The sequence below is a fragment of the Melospiza georgiana genome, chromosome 6 (genome assembly GCF_028018845.1).
Source record: "Melospiza georgiana isolate bMelGeo1 chromosome 6, bMelGeo1.pri, whole genome shotgun sequence".
In the NCBI taxonomy this organism is placed as follows: Eukaryota; Metazoa; Chordata; class Aves; order Passeriformes; family Passerellidae; genus Melospiza; species Melospiza georgiana.
The window spans coordinates 46,612,037-46,635,903 of record NC_080435.1 but is presented as its reverse complement, the minus strand read 5'-3'; the positions used below and the strand labels follow the sequence as shown (position 1 = coordinate 46,635,903).

At 37.8% G+C, this 23,867-nt stretch overlaps 1 protein-coding gene across 4 annotated transcripts in view; it reads left to right on the top strand.

The window, feature by feature from the left end:
• Positions 1-20,925, top strand: part of EML5 (EMAP like 5) — a 99,618-nt gene extending 78,693 nt beyond the window's left edge. The window contains exons 29-42 of one of the 4 annotated variants that reach the window (XM_058026821.1): positions 768-897; positions 1,573-1,671; positions 3,523-3,543; positions 6,395-6,568; positions 7,417-7,625; positions 8,822-8,979; positions 10,849-10,963; positions 11,476-11,664; positions 11,868-12,037; positions 13,227-13,389; positions 14,246-14,349; positions 14,724-14,877; positions 15,747-15,847; positions 16,169-20,925. In XM_058026821.1, the coding sequence (XP_057882804.1) occupies positions 768-897; positions 1,573-1,671; positions 3,523-3,543; positions 6,395-6,568; positions 7,417-7,625; positions 8,822-8,979; positions 10,849-10,963; positions 11,476-11,664; positions 11,868-12,037; positions 13,227-13,389; positions 14,246-14,349; positions 14,724-14,877; positions 15,747-15,847; positions 16,169-16,205 (1,824 nt within the window). In that variant the 3' untranslated portion in view covers positions 16,206-20,925. Of the gene's footprint in view, positions 1-767; positions 898-1,572; positions 1,672-3,522; positions 3,544-6,394; positions 6,569-7,416; positions 7,626-8,821; positions 8,980-10,848; positions 10,964-11,475; positions 11,665-11,864; positions 12,038-13,226; positions 13,390-14,245; positions 14,350-14,723; positions 14,878-15,746; positions 15,848-16,168 lie in introns of those variants that run through there. The other 3 variants (XM_058026820.1, XM_058026822.1, XM_058026824.1) reach the window with 3 other exon arrangements.
• Positions 20,926-23,867: the final 2,942 nt, after the last annotated feature.

Sequence of the window (23,867 nt, the reverse complement as noted above, 5' to 3'; positions counted from 1 at the left end):
AACTGGATTATTAAAGGGTGTATTGTTGCTAATAAAACTAAGCATTTTTAAATTCCAATCTTCTTAGAATTTATTTAAAAACTTCCATTTAAATTCATCATAATAAGAGTTTTAAGAATAATTTTTAAAATTCTATTAATGATGAGTTTAGCTTTGCCACCTCTTTTTTCATTACATGGCAGTTGCAAATAAACATACCAATTTTTGATTAATCTGAAGTGAAAATTTCATCTAACCTTGGAAAATGCCGTTCTTTACCAATCTGAATATTTTTGATTCTGCAAAATATTTGGTGTACCATAAAAAACAGCTTTTTGACATCAGTGCTCTAGAAGTTTTAGATTGTAATTTGGATTTCTAGTTGCTGGCTGGAATTATATTGTGGACCGGTGTTTGTCATTCTTTGTTTCTTAGTGTCTTCTGCATTAATTAATTAACTCTATTCTTCACTGCATTTTATTTATGTTCATGTGTATGAGTATCTCTTCCAGTGTATATATATGTCTGTGCGTACTCTATGCACATTCTGCAGCATCCCCCTGAGAGGGGAAAAGGGTGACACAGCTGTGTGTGACAAGAATGAGCAGCTCTGTAAACTGGCAGGGGAGGCACCAGCCCAGTTTCTGTTGCCTTGAATGTCACTTACTTTATAAGGACATAATTTAAAAAATTAAATCCTACAGAAGAATGTGAAATTCATAACCGCTTTAAGAAATTCATAACTGCTTTAAGGTTTGCTCAATCTACTGATGTGAATATCTTTTTAGGACCTAATTTTGGAGCTGGTATTTGGGTACCGAGGCAAGGACTGCAGAAACAACGTGCACTATTTGAATGATGGTGCTGATGTAATTTATCACACTGCATCTGTTGGCATCTTGTATAATGTGGCAACAGGTAGGAGAAAACCCACTGGAGGGAAAATGTTTCTTCACACTCATGGACTTACAATTTATAAAGTAATTAATATACTTTAAGTATTGTAAAAGTATGTGAAAAAAAAATATTTGTTCCTAAAATTTCAGTCTGTAGAGAATATTCATAATAGCTATATAAACAAAAAAGTGTACTGAAATGTTCCTGGAGGCTGAGCTTTAAGGAAGTGAAGATTTGGTTTTTTTGGTATTAGCTTTCTGAAATTTGCGTGTTGAAATGATCACAGAAATGAAAAGAGCTGAACAATGAATAACTGTAATTTTTTTTTTTCTAAGAACAAGGTAACATTTTGATTTGGTTTACTTTTCAGTCATCTGTATCATGTATATTCTTTCACAATAACCCAGTTAGTTGTGTATTTTAAAAAAGTACACAATGCCATTTGGAGACAGTTAAGCAACTTCATGTGGAAAACTTGAGGGAAATGTCTGGAGTTGCTGAGGGCTGTGTGTTGAAGTTTGGATAAATAATGTGGAGTTTCTGTTTTCTGGTTTTAAGCTTCAAAATGCAACATGACCATAATGCTGTTTTCTAACAAATACTATGAAATTTTCAAACATTAGCCATGTCTATGTGTGTATAAATGTTTTCATTAAAGTTGAACTATGGTTTGATTTATTTTTTTCTTATTTTTAGGCTCTCAGTCATTTTACCAGGAACACAATGATGATATTTTGTGCCTCACTGTGAATCAGCATCCCAAGTTTACCAACATAGTGGCAACTGGCCAAGTAGGTATGTTTGTATTTTTGTAAAAAGAATTAACAGCATGCAATCAGGACCTTGTAAATTCATGATAAATCATAAAATATTTGATTATGCTATCTCCGTTTGTATGAGTGTTACTCAGTTACCTGTCCTCTTTATATGTTCCTTTGAGTGTAATTGAATGAAGATGACAAAAAATATTGAGGCATGAAAGATTAAACTTATCTTTTGCTTGGAGTATTATCAAAACTATTTTTTCAGAAATCTTAAGCCCCATTACATTAGTCTGGTTGTATTGAACTAACAGCTTGCATTAGACCTTCCAAAGAGTCACTGCCCTTCCAAAGAAGCTGAATAGAGCTAACCTTCATTTCCTAAAATACATGTCAGTCTTATTAGGTTTTACCTCATCAGATCATTCTATAATACCTACTTGGTGGTTGGATATGTTATAGTTGTAATATTAAAGGCAGAACCAAAACCCTAATGGGGTTCCCTATAGATAAACTGAGATATAGAGGGAAAACGTATATATATTTCATAGTGACATAAAGGTCTATGAACTAACCAGGTTAAAAAAAAAAAAAAAAGAACAAAAACCCCCACATTTTGCATTGGCATAGCTGGTAGAAATTGCTGTTTCTAGATTTTGTAGAAGTGATTTTTGTAGCCCTACAATTTGATTGTAGTTTTCATATCTTCTGTTGGTTCTCAGCAGATTCAAACACACATTATTTTCTTCAGGGCATAGAATACAAAAAAACCCCCTCTTTTGATTTCAGCCAAAATAACTTTTTCTTTCGTTTAGGTGTGTTTTAGAGGTTTTATATAAATAAAATCAGTTCTGCAGAGTTTATTACCTGCTTTTCTGTGTCTTTTGGATTTTTAGGTGCCTGTCTCATTAAAATTGACTCATTGATAATAGTAGCCTCTTAGCTAAAATAGCTTTCTTTCCTGGTGAGTTTCTTGCCTCACATCATTTAAAACAAATTTTTAATGGAGATTATTTAAATGGAAAAATTCATCAGCAGATATTTGTCTATGGTTTGAACATTTGCAGAGTTACAAACCTTTTATTGCCTTTAAGAACTTGCTTTTTCATCATATTTCTTAATCTGTCCCTGTTTGCCTTTCTGTAGTGGAGGAATGTGAAAATTTTTCTTCTACAGTGTTCATCTTACCCGAGACAAAACACAGGACTTAATCCTTTTATTATTTTCATAATAATTTCTACATCAATTAGCAGTAGGACAATTATTAACTGTTTTGTAATGTGGATTAAGGCATAGCAATCACAGGCAGATGACACTTAGAAATTACATATACTTTTAAGCAGAAAATTAAATGGAAGTGAAATATCTTAAAACAGCACTTATTTTCTGATTTTGAAGGGATGTTGAGAAGTGTATATACTCTATAAAGAACTGCTGCTACTTTTCCTACTCATATGGTTGGCACAAATTGTGTTACCATCATGATTTATAAAGATTTATTGAATCTCCAGGTACTCACATGCTACTTCTTAACATTTTTTCTCATTTATTTTTTTCAAATATCAATGACATGAAAAAATATGTTTTTCATTTATTTTGGCTGAGAGCGACCTAACATACACCAAAACTAGATTTTTGTGTTGTAGCTTGAAATGGAAATCAAAAGATATTCATTCATTCAATATATTCATTCTATGATTTATTTCTGATGTGACCTCCTTTTATCAGTAATTACTCATCTTTAACAGCAATATTGGTGCTGCTGCAATGCAAAAAGATGACATCAAGGTGTGTGTTAAGAAATTACACTGAATGTGGCATATATTTTCTTTAGCACTTATCTTATTTCTGATCTAATTATTTTTCTGCTGCTTTTCCATTACAGGAGACTCAGCAGATATGTCAGGTAAGGGAAACAAAATTTTGACATCTTCAGGTGTAGTTAGTCTATCTAGTAGCCATCTGCAGCTTTATAGAGCCATAAGTGGTGTGAATTCATTTTTAGTTTATTAAATCCTATGTATCAGTCATATTACTGTCAGCACTGAATAGAAGTCAAAACAGCTCGGCATACTGCAAATATAGAAAAATTAAAAATGTTAGAACACACTTAAAAACTACTCTTGTTGAAGCATATTCCCTTCTTGCTGCTTAGTGATTAGTGAGTTCTAATACATACTGCTGCTGTAGCATTCCTGGGTATGCTTGCCAGTTTTGTAGACATGTTGGGGCTGACAACATTTGGTTTGGACCTTCAGTTGAGTGTAATTTGAAACATGCTTTTCTAAGGTAAATTCTACTGAGGAGGCCTAGGTGACTGAGTGAAAAAACAAATCACCTTTCACATTTATGTACAATTGTCATGCAGTTATTACCATTGATCCAAAATGCTTTTTGTGATGTCAATTTAATTTTTCCTCTATCATTTTGGGTCTTTGACATTTGACGGTCTTAACTGAGATATTTTTTATTAATGTGGTTTTTTTTTCAACTGTAATTTCTAAAACTCATCACCATCATGTGCGAATGAGTTCATTGTTGTGCAGCCATAATTGTCTTGTGAAGAATCTTCAGAGATGCATAAATGTGGTCGTGTGTAATAGAAAGTGTAATAATCTTCATGTGGATCTAAAGCTTATTCTGTAAGAACAAATGTACATTGACATCTTTAATGTGTGTTTACTTCTCTTAAATATGGCAAATGGTGCTTGCTCTAAGGATGGCAGGAAGAGTATAGGTACTTTTTCCCACACTTCTAGCCTGTATTTTAAAAAAGCAATGATGATATGGATATTTATATGAAAGAACATCTATAGTACTGTATAGGGTAGCTGGACACTTTCCCTGTCTCACGTGCCTTCTTTCTTCTGCAACTTCAGTTTGTGCTTGTGTATATTGTTAAATTCTGTTGTTGCTGCCTGAAACGAGCACTCTTAAATTTTTTCTTGTTTCTGGAACCATTAGTCTGGAATCCAAGCTGCTGCCTGCTTTCATTGGAAAGTTGAATAGTTTTACTTAAAATTTATTGATGGCTTTTGGCATCCTTGCCAACAACTTTTGCTTTTCTAGTTCAAATTTTCAGTTGTCTACAGTGATGCAGGTGTTCTTGTAGCAGTAGTGTTTGTACTAGCCTGGAATGGTAATTAAGGTTTCCTAATGATTTGGTGTAGATTTGGTCCACCTTACTAAAGATTTTTTCTGTCCTGCCAGCCCATGGTAGCTTTATCTAACTGCTCCCAGAAGGAGATGATGCCTTAGAACATCTCTCTTGTAAAAGTGCTGAGTACACAGGCAGGATTCAGTTTCAGGACAGAGACTTTCAGAAGGACTCCATCACATGGAAGGACCTCAGAGTCCATGTTCTCTGTCTTGCAGATCTTGCTCTGAATGATTTTGTCAGTTCTTACTCAGGAAAACTAGCTGAGAATTTCTATCTGCCACCCAAAAGAAAACTCCTGGCCAAGGTTATAGAGCAGGTGCACTATTCAAGGGTAATAGAGAGTTTTACCAAGAGGAGGGTTGGAGAGTGAAAAACAGTTCAGAGCCATAATAAGGGTTTCCCTTCCCTCAGCTTCCCATAAGAACAGCAAGGAGTGGGCTGACAATTCTTGGGAAGTGCTAGTTGCTGTCAACTCCTGCCCTTTCTGTTTTAATGGCATGGCCATACTATGCTGTGGTACCTTTCGAAAGGTAATGATAACACCTTGTTGCTGCCATGAGAGGAAATTCAAATAGGAAATAAAAGAAATGAGGAAGTATGTTCTAAAGACTGTTTCAGAACAGCTGTGGAATTGTGCTCAAAAACTGAGTTTCATGTGGCTGAAATTTTGCCTAAGTCCCTGTGCCTAATGTTTCCTATCACATGTATGCCTTTGAGGGCCTAGATTCATCTATTAGAAACACAAAGCATTAATCCAAAAGAGAATTTAGTTTATGTAAATCTGGATCTATGGCAAGAACCAGTAACCTTAGGACTCTGCAGTCAAATATATTAGAGATCAGAAGTGAAGAATTTTGAGAATCTTACTGTGCTGGAAATGCCTTAGATGCTGCTCAGAGATTGTAAACTATATATGTGGATGGCAAGATCTTTTGAGCAGGCATTGCATTTGGGGAAAAAACAGCTGTCATCATGTTAGAGATGATCACATACATTAGTAGCATGGAAAGACATTTTTTACTGCAGAGAGCTCGCAGTCTAAACAAAGCAGACTCAATGCTGCAGTTCTATGTCAGTAAGCAAGCTGACAATTCGGCTGATGTTCTCCTAAGAGGGCAAGCATTTCAGACATGTGGCCATTTTGTAGAAAGGAGATTTTGGCCCTGCACTGTAAACTGATTTCTCTGTAGCCATCAGTTGTCCAAAAGCCCCATGGAGAGGTTACATTTTTGATGAGCAGCTTTATTTATGAAGGTTTTTGAGTTAACATGGTGCTCTATGTTTTAATAAGAGCAAAACAGGAGAAGACAGCTCTTGCTTTTAGAACTTCTGCTGTGCTACATGAGTCCCATAGCAAGTTAAGTAACAAATTAGCACCTTCGATTATGTAATGTGGCCAACTTGTTCATCCTACCTAATGATCCTGTTTGTCATAAATTGTTTTCCAAATGGAGGCCAAAATCTCTTTTCTTTCCTATATTTTCCCCCATCTGATCACAGCAATTTTGTCTCGTGAAAAAGTACTAACTGCTTCAATAAGTAAATCATTACACATTTTCAAAATGACTACTAATGGCATGTTTTTCTATTTGTGTAGCTACAGCTCCTTCTATTCACGTGTGGGATGCAATGAACAAGCAGACGCTGTCGGTGCTGCGGTGCTACCATTCCAAGGGCGTTTGCTCCGTCAGCTTCAGTGCCACTGGCAAACTGCTGCTGTCCGTAGGGCTGGATCCTGAACACACCATTACCATTTGGAAGTGGCAGGAAGGTAGGAAAGAGACTGGTTTTGCAGAGGGTGTTTACATTGTTAGAGGTATGTTGGCTTGAGTCAAGAGCAAGTGTAACTTTAAAGCATCAGCCGATCAAAAATTATTAAATAAATGCTGTGCACTATGCTCTGTACAACAAGATCTAAAATAGATGTGTTTACCCAATCTAGTGACTGCTGAATATATCTCCTTTGAAACTATTGTGTAAAGGTCAAGATAGTTCACTGATTCCCAGTAAGAGGAATGTAGGGATTTCTTAAAAACTGTCATCATCATTATTAGTGTTATTACTACTTTATTCTTCTCTAAAGTCTGATTACTGACTAGGTTGTCATACTCCTGAAATTATTCCCAAAAGTTGCAAATTGCAGAAATAGGGTTCCAGGATAACTCCGCTATGCATCTTATATAATTGTTGCCTTAAGCTATGCTACATGTTTTCAGATCAGCTTTGATCTGTATTTCTGATTTAGGCTAAAGAGATTTGAGCTCCTTTCCTTGTCTCCTTTCTGTCCGACAAAGCCATGCAGATTATGGATCTGATTCTCTAGTCTTAGAGGTTTACTTCCTATCAGCTATTAAGTTAATAACAAGTGATCTTTCATAGCTTGTCTGATAGATCCCGTGGGGATGGATGCATTGTCCATCTTATACAATCTTAGGTAGGATGAAGGATGTGTGGTCAGAACATGCCTGTGTTCATCTTTAAGGGTTGATACACATTCAGAATGGCAGCTAAGGATCCCAACTGAGGAATCTTCATATGGGTCAAAATTATTTTAATATTTTTAACCAGAAATGTGTATTTTTCTCAGCAAAGTCACAATGTCCATTTTCTTTCTGCCAGGTGCCAAAATTGCCAGCCGAGCTGGTCATAACCAGCGTATATTTGTAGCAGAATTCAGGCCAGATTCAGATACACAGTTTGTTTCTGTGGGAGTAAAACATGTAAGGTTCTGGACACTGGCTGGAAGAGCTCTCCTCAGTAAAAAAGGGCTGCTGAGCTCCATAGAAGATGCCCGCATGCAGACCATGCTGTCTGTAGCTTTTGGAGCGGTACGTACTTCAACAAACCACCTGAAAATGCATGAAACCAAACTTTTTTTTACCCTTCTGCCTTTATTCAGTTCAGTGAGACTTTTATAACCTGGTTAATGGGTATATAAATTATTTTACTAAACTCAGTTTAGCATTCCTAATACTTACCTGCTAGAACTAGTACCAGCTGTCTTTATAATAGAAAAGGCTACAGGTTTGTATGTTTTCTGGAAAAAAAACATAGATGCCTTGAACTGATAAAAAACTGCTTGTTATTTAATCCTGGTAAAACAAAACTGAGCCTAGAGTGCAAGAAGCAAACAGTAGAAATGAGGCTGATTTTATGCCCACCTGAAAGTGATGGTTTTGTCATTTGTATGTGCTACTGCTCATGGGTGATCAGAGAGCAGTGCCGTCCTAGGGCATTTGTTAATGTCAGACACTGTAAGGCAACTGCACTAGGGGTTTCTTTTGCTTTGGGGGTTTTGGGACATGTGCAGGCCATCTTGCTAAGTTCCACAGCACTGCTGAGTCTGGAGTTGCTCTGCATGAGCAGTACTCATAGCTTCAGCTGGGCAGAAAGGCACAGATTCCTTTTGTGAAGTGGTCCTTTGCTTTGATTGTCTGCATTTCTGTCCTGTTTGACCATCTGACTGTTTGGTCCAGACAGATTTTTCACTGATTTTGATCTTTGATACTCTAACTGGGCTGTGGTTGCCTTTTTTTGCTGCAGCATCTCTTTTACACAGTGGTGTCTCTCTGATTTATATGAAGGTCTTACAAAACACTAAGATATTTTCCAAATGATAACTGTTATTGATGCCCAACCCAGGCATTAGTCAGGGGTTTGGGAAACCTCTGTAAAATTTCTTAGGAAGAGACAGGTTCTTAGTGTGAGAATCAGGCTGTATGCTGTGTGGCCTGAAGTTTGGTGTGAGGTTGGAGGATACAGAGCTTCCAGGGATTTTGTGAAAAGCTGTGCAAAGTGAATAAAGCTAAACCTGGGAGGTTTTCCATATTTCTGTGGGGACCAGTTCTGGGAGTTCTCTTCTTGATTTTGTCTCAGAAGAAGCTTGTTCAGCTCCACAGTTTCCTCTTCTGCAGCAGCAAACAAAAGCAATTTAGCCTCTAAATGCAAATGGTATTTATTTCTGAATGTTTTTTTTCCTACCTTGCTCAGAATCAGATGATGAGTATGTTTTTCCCCTTTTCAGAATAACTTGACATTTACAGGTACTATCAGTGGAGATGTTTGTGTTTGGAAGGATCATGTGTTGATACGAATTGTGGCCAAGGCTCACAACGGCCCTGTGTTCACCATGTACACCACACTAAGGGATGGCTTGATTGTTACAGGAGGCAAGGAAAGGCCGTGAGTCTTCTTTTTCCTTTTTTTTCTGCATGCATATTTTCTCTTTAGAAATGGTTTGGATTCGTCCCATCAACACTATTTGAGATATTAAAGGTAGAACAGTAGTCCCTTTCAGATCCTGTTAGGTATTAAGGAAAGAGCAGTCACCACCTCCAAAGTGGAGGTAATCCCATATGAGCTTCAACTCAGTTTTTTCCCCTATTTATTGCAAAAGAAAGCATTTAGTCTGAAATTTAGAATCATAGAATGGTTAGATTTTCTAGATTTTCTTATAGATGTTCTAGGTCCAGCAGCCATTTAGCTTTAAGCACCAAAAAGTTACCTAGTCCTTGTGGGTCACTTCTTAAACTGAAGATGTACTGAGGTTGTTAACCCAAGGGATTTGCACAGTTGGGATTGAATATATGAGTCATAAATTTTATAGCAGTATGATGCACAACTTCTTTCAAAGGAAAGATCTGCTTAGTTATGATGGCAGAGGCAAGCTGTCCTCTCTCAAATCTAAGATACAGCAAGATTCTTTCTTTCTGGGCTTGCAAGCAAAATATCTCCTCAAGCATTTAAATTTTTTTTATGCCTTCCTAGTGATAAGCAAAAGCTTCAGCTGTAATACAGTCCATCTGATGACTTGATAGTGCCACATTTGGCAGGACACAGGCCACTTATATTTTCAGACTGAACTGAAAACTTACTTCTGTGCTTGAAATATTTCCTTCTACTATTTATAAATGTTGTTGTGATTTTATTTGGAGGGTGTTCTCTCTACCACTTAGCTTCAGAGGCTCTTAATCGTTGGTATTTGACCTGAAACAAATAGTATTGAATAACAACAAGAACCCAGAATTCATCTCCTGTGGGAAAATGAAGTATTGACAGTATGCAAAACAAATTTTCATTTAGGAGCACTGTATGCTTTTTCCTGCCTTAGTTGCAGTTCACCAGCCTATTTTGGTAAAATCTTCTTGCTGAGTATAATGATCGGTCATGTGTCAAAACAGTGCTAGTGGGAAGCAAAGAATATACTACTGCAAGGAGTACCAATTTATAATTCATTATAGTTCTTTTAATAATAATAATAATAATAGGAATAGTAGTACAAATCAGTAATTGTGATTAAACATTCTGAAGTTCTTTTTAAGATTATTCAGTAATCAAAGCTGTAACACAAGCAGCTTGATATTGTGGAACATTGTTTTTCTGTTTCTGTTAGAGGAGATTGAAGACAGATTAGACATGTCCCAGCTCAACTGAAGATGCCAGATTTATCCCTGTTTCAATAAACATTTTCTTCTTTTTAGAAACTGTTTTTTATTTCATTGTGTTCTGTACTGAAACACAAGAAGTTTTTTTGTAGAGGGAAATATATTTAGTGTTTGCATAATTAATACCTATTAGTTGTGTCTGCTGTATCTGTGTAATTTATTTTACAGCAGTGAAAATAGTGACATTTTCACAGAAGTGAAAATAATCTGTCATTTATTTCATAGAAATAAAATTCATACCTTTTCTGTTTGTCTCAACTCTAACTTGAAAACCTCTGCCTGTCTGACTATAAGATAACTGCTTAACTGTTCTGAGTAGACAGATTCCCTCAGAGCTACTCATTGAGACTAAGCTGAACAGCACCCATCTTTCAACTTGTTCTGTAAAGTAGAACAGGGAGGATTTAGAATAGTTTTTCTTTTGCTGGGCTGTGAGGCTCAGCATGTTAGCATCAACTGTTCAGGCAAACAGAATCTTAAACAATTTAAAACAAACTAAAATCCCTCATTTGCAGTGCAGTACATTAAATAATGTAGTTCTTTCATCCTTGAATTGTCCTTTTTGTGGCAGCTGTTGTGCTCATGGTTCTTCCTGATGTCTTCACAGTTCAAAGGAAGGAGGAGCAGTCAAGCTGTGGGACCAGGAGCTGAAACGATGTCGTGCCTTCAGACTGGAGACAGGACAAATGACAGACTGTGTTCGCTCTGTTTGCAGGGGCAAGGTAAGCAAACTGCCGGGCTGGAAAATACAGCTCATCATTTGGGGTGGATTTCTGAGTATCGCATAAATTAGTTCTGCTTTCTCTTTTAGCTAGTATTTGAAATTAAAGGCTAAGCTCGAAGGTGTCTGCAACTGGTATTGTGGCAGAAAATCATCTAGTTTGTGAGACCTCAGTCTTTCTTAGGATAATATTCCATATATATTTTTATTGAAGACTAATTAAGGATTTATTTTCTATTTTCTTTTCACACTTCGATATCAAATATCAAATGACAAGCAGTAACTCAGCCAGCATCATGATATCTACAGAGCTTTGTACTTTAATAACTCAGAGGAGTTTAAAAAAATAAATTTTCTTTGAATAGTTAATAACTTGACTTAAGGAAACTTTCTTGACAGAACTAAAGCTCTAGATGATATTTTAATTACTGTTACTAGATAATATTTTAATTACTGTTCATCGTGAGAGGTTAATGTATTTTATCGAAGATAATTCTTTCACTATTGTTTAAGGGCAAAATTCTTGTTGGGACAAGAAATGCTGAAATAATTGAAGTTGGAGAGAAAAATGCTGCATGTAACATTCTAATTAATGGTCATATGGATGGACCCATCTGGGGCCTAGCAACACATCCATCCAGAGACTTTTTCCTTTCTGCTGCAGAAGATGGCACAGTAAGACTCTGGGATATTGCTGAAAAGGTAGGTGTTAGAGAATACTTGTTTAGAGAGAAAAAAAATAGACTTGTGATGGTGTTGCAGACTTGAAACTTGTTTTTTATTGTACTCTGAAAATAATCCATGTAATGCTGTTAGCATGTTAGCAAGCTATTAGCAGAAGATGCTTTTAAAATATGGACAAATAGTAACAGTTGCTATTCTGGGTTTTTATTTCTTCACAGAAGATGCTGAACAAAGTCAGCTTAGGACATGCAGCTCGTACTGTTTGTTACAGCCCAGAAGGTGATATGGTAGCTATTGGCATGAAGAATGGAGAATTTATTATCCTGCTTGTCACCTCTCTAAAAATTTGGGGGAAGAAAAGGGACAGAAGATCAGCAATTCAAGATATCAGGTCAGAAAATGTTATTCCTGGTCTATTGTAGTATGCTAGAAATCTCTAATATTTTGCTTCTTAAAAATACAACTCTGTGTTCTGGGAAACATTACAATGATATTTTAGAGAGCTGGAATCAATGAGTGACATCGAGGGTGTGATGTGATCCACATGCTTGAGGGAATGAACTCCTAGGAGGTAAAATGAGATCAGACACTTAGAGATGAAGACTGAATTGTGAGATAATGGAAATGCCAGTCTGTCAGTTTGCACTTTGTTGTGTTTGTTAGACAGGAGTTAGAAGTAAAATTTTGCTTCTGTTTCCTGAGTGGAAAAACAGGCTGTTTCTTGTATGAGATAAATTGGTTGAAATCAGCTAAGGAAAGTTTTGGAGAGCAAAGTGTGATGGGAGAGAAATGCAAGCAAAGAGAGACCTTGCAGGAGAGCTCTGCTAGGAGTCGGGGGCTTGCTGGAGCTGGAAAGCTGTCCCAAGGTATGTTTCAGAGAGAATAGAAATAAAGAAAGTTCCCCAGTAACACAGAAGTGGCTGTGAGGGATTTGTTTAGCTCAGGAAGCTGCTGAGTTTCAAGACAGAAAAGAAAAGAAAAGAAAAGAAAAGAAAAGAAAAGAAAAGAAAAGAAAAGAAAAGAAAAGAAAAGAAAAGAAAAGAAAAGAAAAGAAAAGAAAAGAAAAGAAAAGAAAAGAAAAGAAAAGAAAAGAAAAGAAAAGAAAAGAAAAGAAAAGAAACCAGTGCGCAAAGATACTTTGGGCAAACAAAAGGTTTCATTTACATCTTTTTATTCAGTATTTATCTAGAAGTTCTGGCTTTGCTTCAGTTGGAGCACTTCAGTTTTCCATTTTTTAACCTTGTAAGTATAGCATAAGGGAGTCAGAGTGTTATCAAGGGGATGTCACAAGTTGTTAGAACCATGAGGGGGTCATGAAATCAGGTAATGAACAGAGTTATTCAAGAGATGTTACCAGTTCACTTATATGTGTAATTTGTACCAAAATTATTGCCATCTTTTGCTGGATATGCATTCCCTGAAAATTTAATTTCAAAAGTTATTTTGCTTAGAAGACTGAATGCTCTGCATCCCTCCAGTTCTGGATAGCAGAGACTTGAAATGCAAATTTCTGCACTTCTCAAATATTATAATCTGTTGTAAGTGCCAGCCTGTGCTCATTAAACCTTTTATCTGTTCAGGTTTAGCCCAGATTCCCGTTACCTGGCAGTTGGTTCCAGTGAGAATGCAGTGGATTTTTATGATCTGACTTTGGGTCCCACTCTAAATCGGATCAGCTATTGCAAGGATATCCCAAGTTTTGTGATCCAGATGGACTTCTCTGCTGATAGCTCTTATCTCCAGGTATCAGTCATTAATGGTTCAAGGCACTGAACGGGAAACATACTTGTGACAGATACTCTGCAAGTATTCTCCTTTGACAACTTCTAAGTTTTTTAGCTAAGTGTTGGAGTATGTTGCTGACATTAGACTTACTTTGCTGTAGTGGTAAGTGGATGTCTTTAGTTTTGAACAGTTTTTCTGGAGATCAAATACAGAAAATAAGCAAAGAAATGAGAGACAGGTTTCAAACCTCCTGTGATGTGTCTCCCTGCCTTTTTACATCTGATGCTGATGGGCTATCTTAAAAGAGAAAGGATACAGTCTGTCATTCTGCAGGGCCTGGGGGATCTATAAATTCTTTGTCTCTCTGACCAGCAATGATGGCATTACAGGTATTTTAGTGCTAGACTTTGTGGAGCAGCACCAAAGTCATGGTGTAACAAATGCCAACTATAGGAGGGCTGAAGACATTTCTTAAAATAAAAATAAACTAAATATAATATACTTTCTATATTTTATCTGCATCAGAAAAGAGAAATAAGCTTCTCTTATTATCAAATCAATATTTACAGCCTGAGAGGAAACAGGCTGTAAATAAACAGGACACAGCCTGTGTCAGTTTTAAAGATAGGAATTTATTTTGCCTTATTTGTATATACTAATGCACTAACACATACATGCAGAATGTGAGTTGTTTCAGTTATATTTTACAAATTAGAAATTTAAATATTAGGATCTCTTATGCTTTCTCACTATTGCTATATGCTTGCATAGAAAGAGTTACTGTCACAAAATGCTTTTCAAAGACCTCTAGAATTATATTTTCATCTTTTGAAACAAGTTAATGTATTGTCAATTCTCTGTGGTCACCTCAAAGGTCTCTACGGGGTCGTACAAAAGGCAAGTGTATGAAGTGCCTTCAGGAAAGCAGCTTGTGGACCAGGCTGTGATTGACAGAATAACATGGGCTACTTGGACAAGGTAAGTGATTCATGTATTTACACCTGTTAGAACACCTGGAACTTCCAGGAAAAGCACCTACTATTTAAAAGTATATTTAATCCCTTCAGTCAGATATTTTCTTTTAACACACCCATCTGCTCTAGCAGCAGCTCCCCTAAATGCAGCACAGAAAAAGGCAGTGCAAAGCAAATTCCCTCAGTACACAGGGGAGCAATTATGGAATGATTCAAAAATTAATTACAGATAAAAGCTATGTAAGGTATGCATGTGTGAAAATAAAATGTAAACGTTGCATTTTTATAGAACCAGTTAGAATATGAGATCTGATTTCTATTACTTGACTCTTGTTTTTGCAGTGGTTTTCAAAATAATTTCTTGGTCTTCTGTTTCAGTGTTCTTGGGGATGAAGTAATTGGAATCTGGTCCAGGCATGCTGAAAAAGCTGATGTGAACTGTGCTTGTGTCTCTCACTCGGGAATCAATCTCGTAACGGGCGATGATTTTGGCATGGTCAAACTGTTTGACTTTCCATGTCCTGAAAAATTTGTAAGAACTTGTTTTTGCATGGTTACAACAACAAGTACTGTTGATATTAGGATCTTGTCTTGTTTCTCTAAAAGACATATGATGGAAATATTTTCTTCTCTAAATTTGTAGCTTTTTAGTACCTCCTTAGCTCCACAGTGTCATTGCACTCTCCACATCAGAGGTTCCCCACCATTTTGTGCAGGAGCTCTTGCCATAACCTCTTGAAAGTGTTGATACTGTCTTCCAGTCTGCTTTAGCATAGTGCCTGCCTAATGAAAAATCTCAAAGCCCTTAGTAATTTCCACATCTCTGATCCATTTGATAGATGAGGAAGATAGATGGTGATTTTAGTCCCATCTGTGGATCTTCATGGATGAAAAGTTTACATATTTTTCACTAACACTGTTGAATTGTTTCACTGGTTTTTATAATTTTAATTTATAATGGTTTTTAAATTTGTTTTCACTGTTAATTATCAGGATTTGAGACTGCACAGGGTAAACTGCTCACAGAGTTGCAATGAAAATAATTGTTTTTCAGTGTCTGGAATTTTACACAAAACTTTTCCAAGTGCTGTGTAAAATTCCTAACACTGAAAAACAATTAGTTAGTCACGTAACAAGATATATTTAATATTTTTTTTGTTAGCTTGAGCATTCTTTCCAATTTGCAATTGTTCTCTTATTGGCTGACAATTTAATCTGCATGGGAGCTCAATAGCAGTTCTCCTTCAGGAGATTTTTCACATTTGCTAACCTATATAACTTTTGAACATTATAAGTATGTGATGGAATAAAAAGGTAGATGAAAACATGCATGCCTGTTCTGATTTAGGAGGGTACAGAATATTTAGACTCTCTCATTCTGTTGTTTGGGGTTTTTTCCAGGCAAAACACAAACGATTTTTGGGTCACTCTGCCCACTTAACGAATATTCGATTCACAAGTGGAGACAGATACGTGGTCAGTGCTGGAGGGGACGACTGCAGGTAGGTGTTCGTGCCGTGGCTGCCACAATCTGCTCAGCACTGCACATGGACAGGCCCCAGCAGTGCAAAGCTAAGTTCAGCCTTCAGCCTTTTGTCCATGTCCTTGCTTTCCTATTCCTACATAGAGAAAAACATATTTGTGACAAAATAATTATCCCAAATGTTAATATGAACAGCTAATATTTAATAAGTTAGAATGTTCACATGAATATTCAGAACATCATACTTTTAATAGGAATTTCTTTTGGCTGTGTCAGCCATTTCTTTTAACAACACTGTAGTCTTCTATATCTCATATTTAATATCTTTTTGAAAACACAGCTTATTTGTTTGGAAGTGTGTGCATATGCCTCATTGAGAGAGAGATGGAGACTTGCAAAGAGGAAACTGCATGAGGTACCAGGCATGAAACACCCAGGATTGCAATGTGACATTCTGCTGTGCCCTGCATGCGTAAGAAATGACCCGAGACACAGAGCAGTCTGTCTCTGACAGACAGGACCTGGAGTCTGCCAGAAGGATGGACACACTGAGGCTGCTAGTTTTGCTTCAGTGTCAGATAATCTGGGTTTGTATTCCACTCACTGCCAGATGTTGAAAACAAAATATGTGGATGAAAGGAAAAAGCGAATTGTTAATCAATGTACAGTTTCACAGCAAGTTCTTGGGGTTTTAATCAAGAGATGCTATTTCTGACCTAGTGCTGTACATTGATCTATTTTCAGCATGAATGTTTTTCCTTTAAGTTTTGAGATCTAAATAGCATAGATAAAAAGAGTATTCCATATTTTATTACAGAGAGAGACCATATATTAACTCTTAAATATATAGTATTTTAATAAATGTTTAATTATTATAATAGAAATTATATTTCTATGGCTGGTCAAAGGGAAACATCATATCTGATGAAGCAGAAAATAATAGAGTTGATTCCTTGTGACTGAAATATTTCTGTATTTAGAGGCCTGGGTCACAGTCATGTCTGGTGAAAGCCGTTGGATATGCATGATCTTCATGGCTAATTTAGTGTTTTTGTTGCACTTAAACATTAAATTAGTTCTATGAGCAAAAATAGATTTGCTCACTTTGCGAGTGCCTTGCCCACTACCTAAAAGTCTAACTCCAATTTTTGCCTTGTGAATAAAAGTATTCTCAGTGGAAGAGAGATTATTGCTGTGTTACTTGACTGGGCTGTGAGCCTCTCTGCTGGAAATGAGGACCAGGGTGAGGATTTTGTAGTCTTGTCGATAAAGTTTGGGATGTCAGCAGTGGCAAAAATAGAATTTCAGAGCAATATGAATTGATTTTATTTTCTCAGCATCATAGGGGAGATTCAGAGAGAACTTTCTGAGCGTTATATTTTATACATTTGAACTTTTAATAGAGTTGGGACTAGCTGGGAGATGTCTCTATTCAGATTTCTCTTCTGACTGTAAAAATGTCCAATCATCTGCTTCTTTGAATGGACCTGCTGTCGCCTTGAGCATTTATTCTATCCTGCAACATAACTGAGATTCTAAGTTGGAAAAACATTTCAGTGATAATAAAATCCTGAAAAAAGCTGTGTTTTGGTACAAGCGAGGAAGGTTTCATCAGCTGTTTGTCTAAATCATGCCATAGAGAAACATTACAGATTAATTTTCATGCAATACAGCAGGGATCAAAAATGACTAATTATCAGCACTGCTTCCATTGTGGCATTCTGCTGTGCACAGAAAACTTTCTTTCTGTGTAAGCCAGCATTGCTTTGACAGTGGCACTTGTTTAGGTCAGTCAAGAGGCTTTGGTGTTTTTCATCTCTTGCATTTTCTTATGCCAGATGAAAAAGAATTAAACCTCATTTCTTCTTGTAATCATTTTGTGTGCGTGTTGGTTACAGAAGGAATGGGAGGGCTTGCAGGTAGAAGAGAAGGAGGAGAAAAGTTACAGAGCCAAACTTTTGTGCTCTCCTTGTTATGTGCTATACAAAACTAGTTACCCAATTGTCTTAGCTAATATATTTTATATATCAATCTATAGTGAATATTTATTTTAAAGAAGTTGATGAACTAAACAGTTATCAGGTTTCTCAGCATGCTGGTTCTTAGCAAAGTCTTGCCAGTCATGCAGCTGCTATTCAACAGAAGCAAAAACTCTGAGGATTTGGTCATGAGTGTACAGGGAGATTTTGGCAGTAATGTATTTCAGTTTAGGGGAATTGCGTATGAGAATTGTGATTAGACCTAATGTGTCTCATAACCTTGTTTTCTGTCTGTCTGTTGTATGTGAAAATTAGTCTCTGGTGTTTATATCTTCTCTTTACTAGGGGAATTGTTTGCAGTGTGCTCTTTTATGGCTGTGATTCTATCCCTTATTAAACACATCTGTGCAGGACTTTCACACTTGAAGTAAGATTTGTCCTGCCTCTATTTTCAAGTTGCCTTTTCTTGGATCAAGATGGATGACTTTTCAGAGCTCACTCATAGTCTGTCCTACTCAGACTGCCAGATCAAAGTCCATATTTTTCTGTCTCTGAGTTTTCCCCACAAAACCCTAGGCTCTACGAGCTCTTCTGTAGGCCTTCCCCCAGTGAAGGAGGTGTGTGGATCGAGAGGGTTTGTTCCTCCAATCCCTGTCACTGATCCTCTTCCCCTCCCTCCCCCTATGCCCTTCATGAATGCTGTGCCTCTCCACTGATAATTTGTCCATTGGTGCTTTTCCCCTGAGGAATCCCAAAGGCCACACCAGAGCTGAAGATGAGCAGCAAGGGGTGGGAGGGACTGGGCTGAGGGCTGCAGCCTCCAGGTCTCCCTGCTTCACTCTCCTCCAGACCTCACCGCTGCTCTAAAGGGCTGGCATGGGAGCTGGAAGCTGAGGAGCTCTTCAAAAACTAAACTGCCAGCATTGTTCCTCCTCCTCCTGCAACCTGCATTGGTAGCCAGTGTTTTCCCTGGTGAAACTGCTCTGTGGTTTGCCAGGTAAAAATGGGGGCAGCCAGCTGGGAATGGTCACAAATGCTGAGGAGAGTGAGGAGAGCCTCAGTCACAGTTTGGAGCATAATGTAGCTGATTCTCTGCTGAAGGGAAGAGCTGGCAGTCAGCATGGCCCAAGCTGGCAGCTTTATGGTGTTTTTGGTCTTTTTGTCTGTGATGGTGCTTGCTACTGTGCCTCATTTGCTGTTTACATTAAATGCTACTGTAGTAACTTGCTAATTGTTGCCACCCATGCTTGAAGCATGTGTACATGGGGACATGCTGCCCGTTCTGATAGGCACTGGAGCTCGAGGCTGGTTGCTCCACTGAGAAGTCAGAGGAGGACAGAACCCTGTAGGATAGGTCAGGGAAGAAGCTGGAATGTGGAGGGACCAGTGACAGCCTTTCATGTGGAAGCATCAGAGAGATCTGAGAGCAGGAGGGCTTTGCCTGAAGCTGGAGAAAACCTCTTCTGCACCAGGGAAGGGGAAGCAAAAGGTCTTTGTATAATTTAATAACTTACAGTGGATGATTTTTTACTGTAGCTTGTCTTTTTGGTTAGTAGCAAACGTACCTCTTTGGGATCTTTAGTCAGATATATTTTTGGTAATAGAAGAAATTAACTGGAGAACTGAGTAAAAATAACATTTCGGTTAATAAAATAAATATGCTCTTGAAAGCTAATAAAAATAATTAGGAAAAAAAAAGAGAATAAGGAAAATCCAGCTCCTAGGAGCAAGGAAATATAAAAAATAAACACATTTAGAACTGAAAGTTGCCATAGTGCAGTCAGGTTAATGCTAACCTGCACTTGTGCCATCAGAAAGCAGGTCCAGCAGGTGAGACATCTCCTCAGTCTAAAACAAGACCAAAACAAAGGACTTCAGTACCAAGAGCAGGACTTGGATAGCATTCAGGAGTGGCTTAGTTTAAAGCCATGATCCAGTTCTCTCAGCTGCTGCCTGATGCACCTGAGCCCACAGTTTGAGCTGAAGGAAAGTTTGCCAAGAGCCCCAGCGCCTCTGAGCTGCCCTGAGCACGGCCATGCAGCCCCTGCCCTGCCTTGGGGTGCCACCCAGGCCTGGGTGTGCTGGGCAAGGTGTAAGAGTGTCACAGCAAAGGATCTTGGCTTCAAATACAGCATTTAATTGGGCAAGGTGGCATGTTCCCTGTTTCATTGTCAGTGTCAGTGACCAGCCTTAATCCTGAAGGTGTTTTTTTTTAATAATTCTGTTAACATAAGCTATAGAGAAGTCATCTTGTCAATGTTTTGGACAAAGAGGAGCATCCTGTAGACCCTGCAGAAGGGGAAGTAAGACTGCAAATCACAAAATTAATTGCCACATCAGTGATGTAAACACCCCTAGCTGCATTGCATTTGTGTGCTTTTTTGTTCTGAATGCTTTTTTATGCTTCCTTGCAACTGGCTCTGTTTTTCTAAAATTTTTAGCAACATTTGATTTCTCCTCATGTGGATAGATCCATGTGCTTGCCAAAGCCTGCTGTCATTCTTCATGCCATTCACTGTTGGGTGATTACACCAAACCCATTTATTTTGTTGGTCCTGCCTTCTGCTCTTCACTTAGCTTTGACTTCAGACTCAAACTCTAGATATCTCCTTTTAGAAATACAAACAGAATAGTTTTAGGTGTCTAATATGCATAAAAGCCACAATAAGGTTCCTTGCCAAAATCATTTGCATCTAAGAAGTATTAGATGGTTTTCTCAGTCTATTTGATGCTAGAACAGGAATACTTTTCTCAGTTTACTATCAGTAAATCCATCACAACCTTGTTACCTTGACCTGTTTTTTTTGTTAAGTGTGAAATCAGCAATCCAACTCATTCACTACTTCTTTGGAAAGGAAGTGGAAAAAAGCACAGAATGTGTGTTCTCTTCTCCACCCTTCTGTTTAAAACAAAACAACAAAAGGCATAAGGTCTTAGCATCACGACAGTTGGCAATTCTTCTAATTTCCATAATGCTTATAATTTCCTCTGCTTTTTGGAATTGTGGAACATAGGGTGGAAGAAGCAGTAACAGGAAACCAGTAAATAAACATGGAGAAAAGGCAGAAAAAAGGAAAGCAGAGAAAGGAACACTCAAAAATAGGCAAAAGCAAAAGACGTGACATGGGTGGTGGTGAGAGGCAAACATTTTGTTTCAGGTGGGAAGCATCCAGTGGCTGCTTGGGAAGTGTAAGGGCTGGAGAGCAGCAGAGTGCTCAGGGAAAGGCTGCAGGGAATTTTGGTTGCTCTGTTTTTGGGAAGATGCAGCCACTCCCACTCCCTTACCTGTGGGACACCTGTTCAGAGCTGAGGTGCAGCAGCAAAGCACAAGTTACCCACAGCTGCAGTGGATACAGTGGAACAAAGAAAGTGCTATAAAGACAGAAGTGCTCCGTAGTACTGAGAGCTCAGGCAAAAGAGTTGAAGGATGTATTTTAAAAGGCTACTTATCTTTCTACCTAAACCAAACCTGGATTGTTTTAATAGACCTCTTCTGGAAATGTTATTCAAACAAAAACATTAAACCAAAGAAACATTATACTTCAGAAAACTCTTCTTAACCAAGCTGTTGCAATTACTGCCTCTCATTTCTTTCCTATTCAGCAGTTCTTGATTCAGTTCCCAGGCGTTCACAACATTTAAGATGACAGGCATGAAAGCTGTGGGCTCTACATTTAACTCAAGGTGTGACAGCACGGAGGAATCTGCAGAGGGTGGTTCAGATCCTACCTGAGCCAAATTTTCCTTCAGTGGTTCCATGCCATGGGCATTCAAATATAGAGGTAGTCATGTGAATGTAATTAGACCCAACAAATACATCCGAGTATATAAATCAGTATATATCGGAAAAATAAATCATTATAAAATTCTTTATTTTATCCCATAGTAAACCATTACTAAAAAGGAAAATAATTATGGTAAACTTCATGGAAAAAACAATCCAAGCCCATTATAGGTGCTGGTTAGACAACTGGACTTGCAGCAATGCTTTGTAAGAAACACAAAATTTGTGCATGAATAGCAGGACTGATCCTTCTCCACTTGCAAGAGGGCAGTTGTGTTTGGGACATGAGAGGCAGGATGTTCCTATTGCTTGGTATGTTTGGCTTTCTCTTCCAGAAGCCATCGTAGGTGTTTCCTTTGTTTCTATTGCTGTTTGTGGGATACCTTCAAGACCCTACAAAGTGATTTTGCCCTTTGCAGCACATCTCTTGCTTAGTTTGGGCAGTGATGTCATGTGAGAGCTTATTGAAAAACAGAAAGAAACCAAAACCTCAAATGTTTTTTGTTTTATAATGCTATCCCCCAAAGTATTGTCATGTTGCAGTGATGTGATCTGTATGACTCACACTGTGAAGGAAAGCAGGTTGTATCCACTTAACTACTAATTGGCACCCACATAATGGGTGTGTGAAACCAGAGGATTAAGGCCAGTTGTGCTTTAGCAGTTTTCTAAGATGAAGGGACAATTGCCACTGTCCCATTGTGTGTGGTGCTCATAAAGCTGGTGCTGCCTCCAGCTGCTCTCAGTGGGGCTGAGGAAGAAGATGAGGTCATAAGAATAAAATGTAAATTATTGTAACTAAACGTTGCATTGGTGGGTTCTGAAAAAGGGCTGTAGTAGAGGGGTATTTTAGTTTCAGTCCTCTGCAGGATTGTAAGCCTTTAGGGTAAAAAAAGGACATGTTTATGTAATATCCTCCATTATTCCTTCATTAGCTTTGGCTCTTACTACTCTGCCTCCTTCCCACAGAAGCCTCTGTCCCAGCTCCCTCCTCCCAGACACCAAGTAAGTTTATTTTTCCAATGTAGTGGCTGAGAAGGCCAACTTTAACCACAGATTCGCTGGTGGTCATTTGTAATGACTAAAGCCAATCCTGAGCATTCTGTTGCTGAAAATTAATTTTCTATTAACTTAATTGCAAATTCTTGAGATGGGGGAGAAGGGAGGATCCATTGGATCCATTCCATGGATCTCTCCATGCAATGGAGCTGGAAGTGGTACTGCCATAACACCATGATTTTTTCAACCACCATTTGCACCCAGGACATGTGTGACACTGTATTCTTTTGGAATCCAGTAAATATCATTTCTAAAGGAACTCCAGGCATGAACACAGACACACATTGCATGAAATAAAAATGGTTTCCTGTACTTTTGTGAAACGTTGGTGCTGTTGGGTAGTACTTCACACATTTCTGGTCTGTTTTTCCTTTTCTTGCTACTATGTACCCTGGTGTTGTGGTTTCAGGTGCAAAATAGATTGATTTTTTTTTAAGCAGTATCTGGTAATTAGCTTAATTTCTGCTTTTTAGTTCAGTTACAGGTATACAGAATAAAGTAATGGAAAAGCTGCATTACTGATTTGTGAAGCAAGCTAAAGCCTTTTTAATGTAAAATTCCATATTAGAATACACTCCAGCCCAAAATGATAACTTGAAAATGTAACAAACTAAGTAAATGCATTAGAACCATTTATTTTTTTTAAAAAATGCAGGTTTAGCTTTGTAGCTTGGTTTGTTCACTGTTTTTAGCAGAGGAAAAGCTTTTCTCACACTGAACACTGTGGGTTGGTGACAGCCCAGCACAGCAGTGGAAATGCAGCAATGGAGATGGTCCTGGTCTTCTGCTGCCCTTACAAATTCTTGTCTCCTCATCTCACATGGAAAATAGCTTCATGGTGGCAGCTATTTCTGCAAGGGGCAGCTAAGGAAGGCATTGGGCAATTCTGTAGAAAAATAATGTTCTTTGCAGCCTTTCATCTGGAAACCCATTCCAGCAGTGCTCTGTGCAACACCAGAGCACATCCTCTCCTCTCCAGCCCCCTGTCAGGTCACCTCACAAAAATATTTTACTGTAGTTCTTTAAGCTTAAAATGCAGTTGTCTGTTCAGATTTGTTGTTTCATTATGGAGTGTGTCAGATAATCCCTCTTGCTTTAACAAGAAAAAAAAAGAAAAAAAAGGTATTTTAAACTAGTCCAAAGGTATGGTCATATATTATATGGATCATGGGTTTAAGTGTACTCCATTTTGGTTTCCACCATGAACATCTAATTCC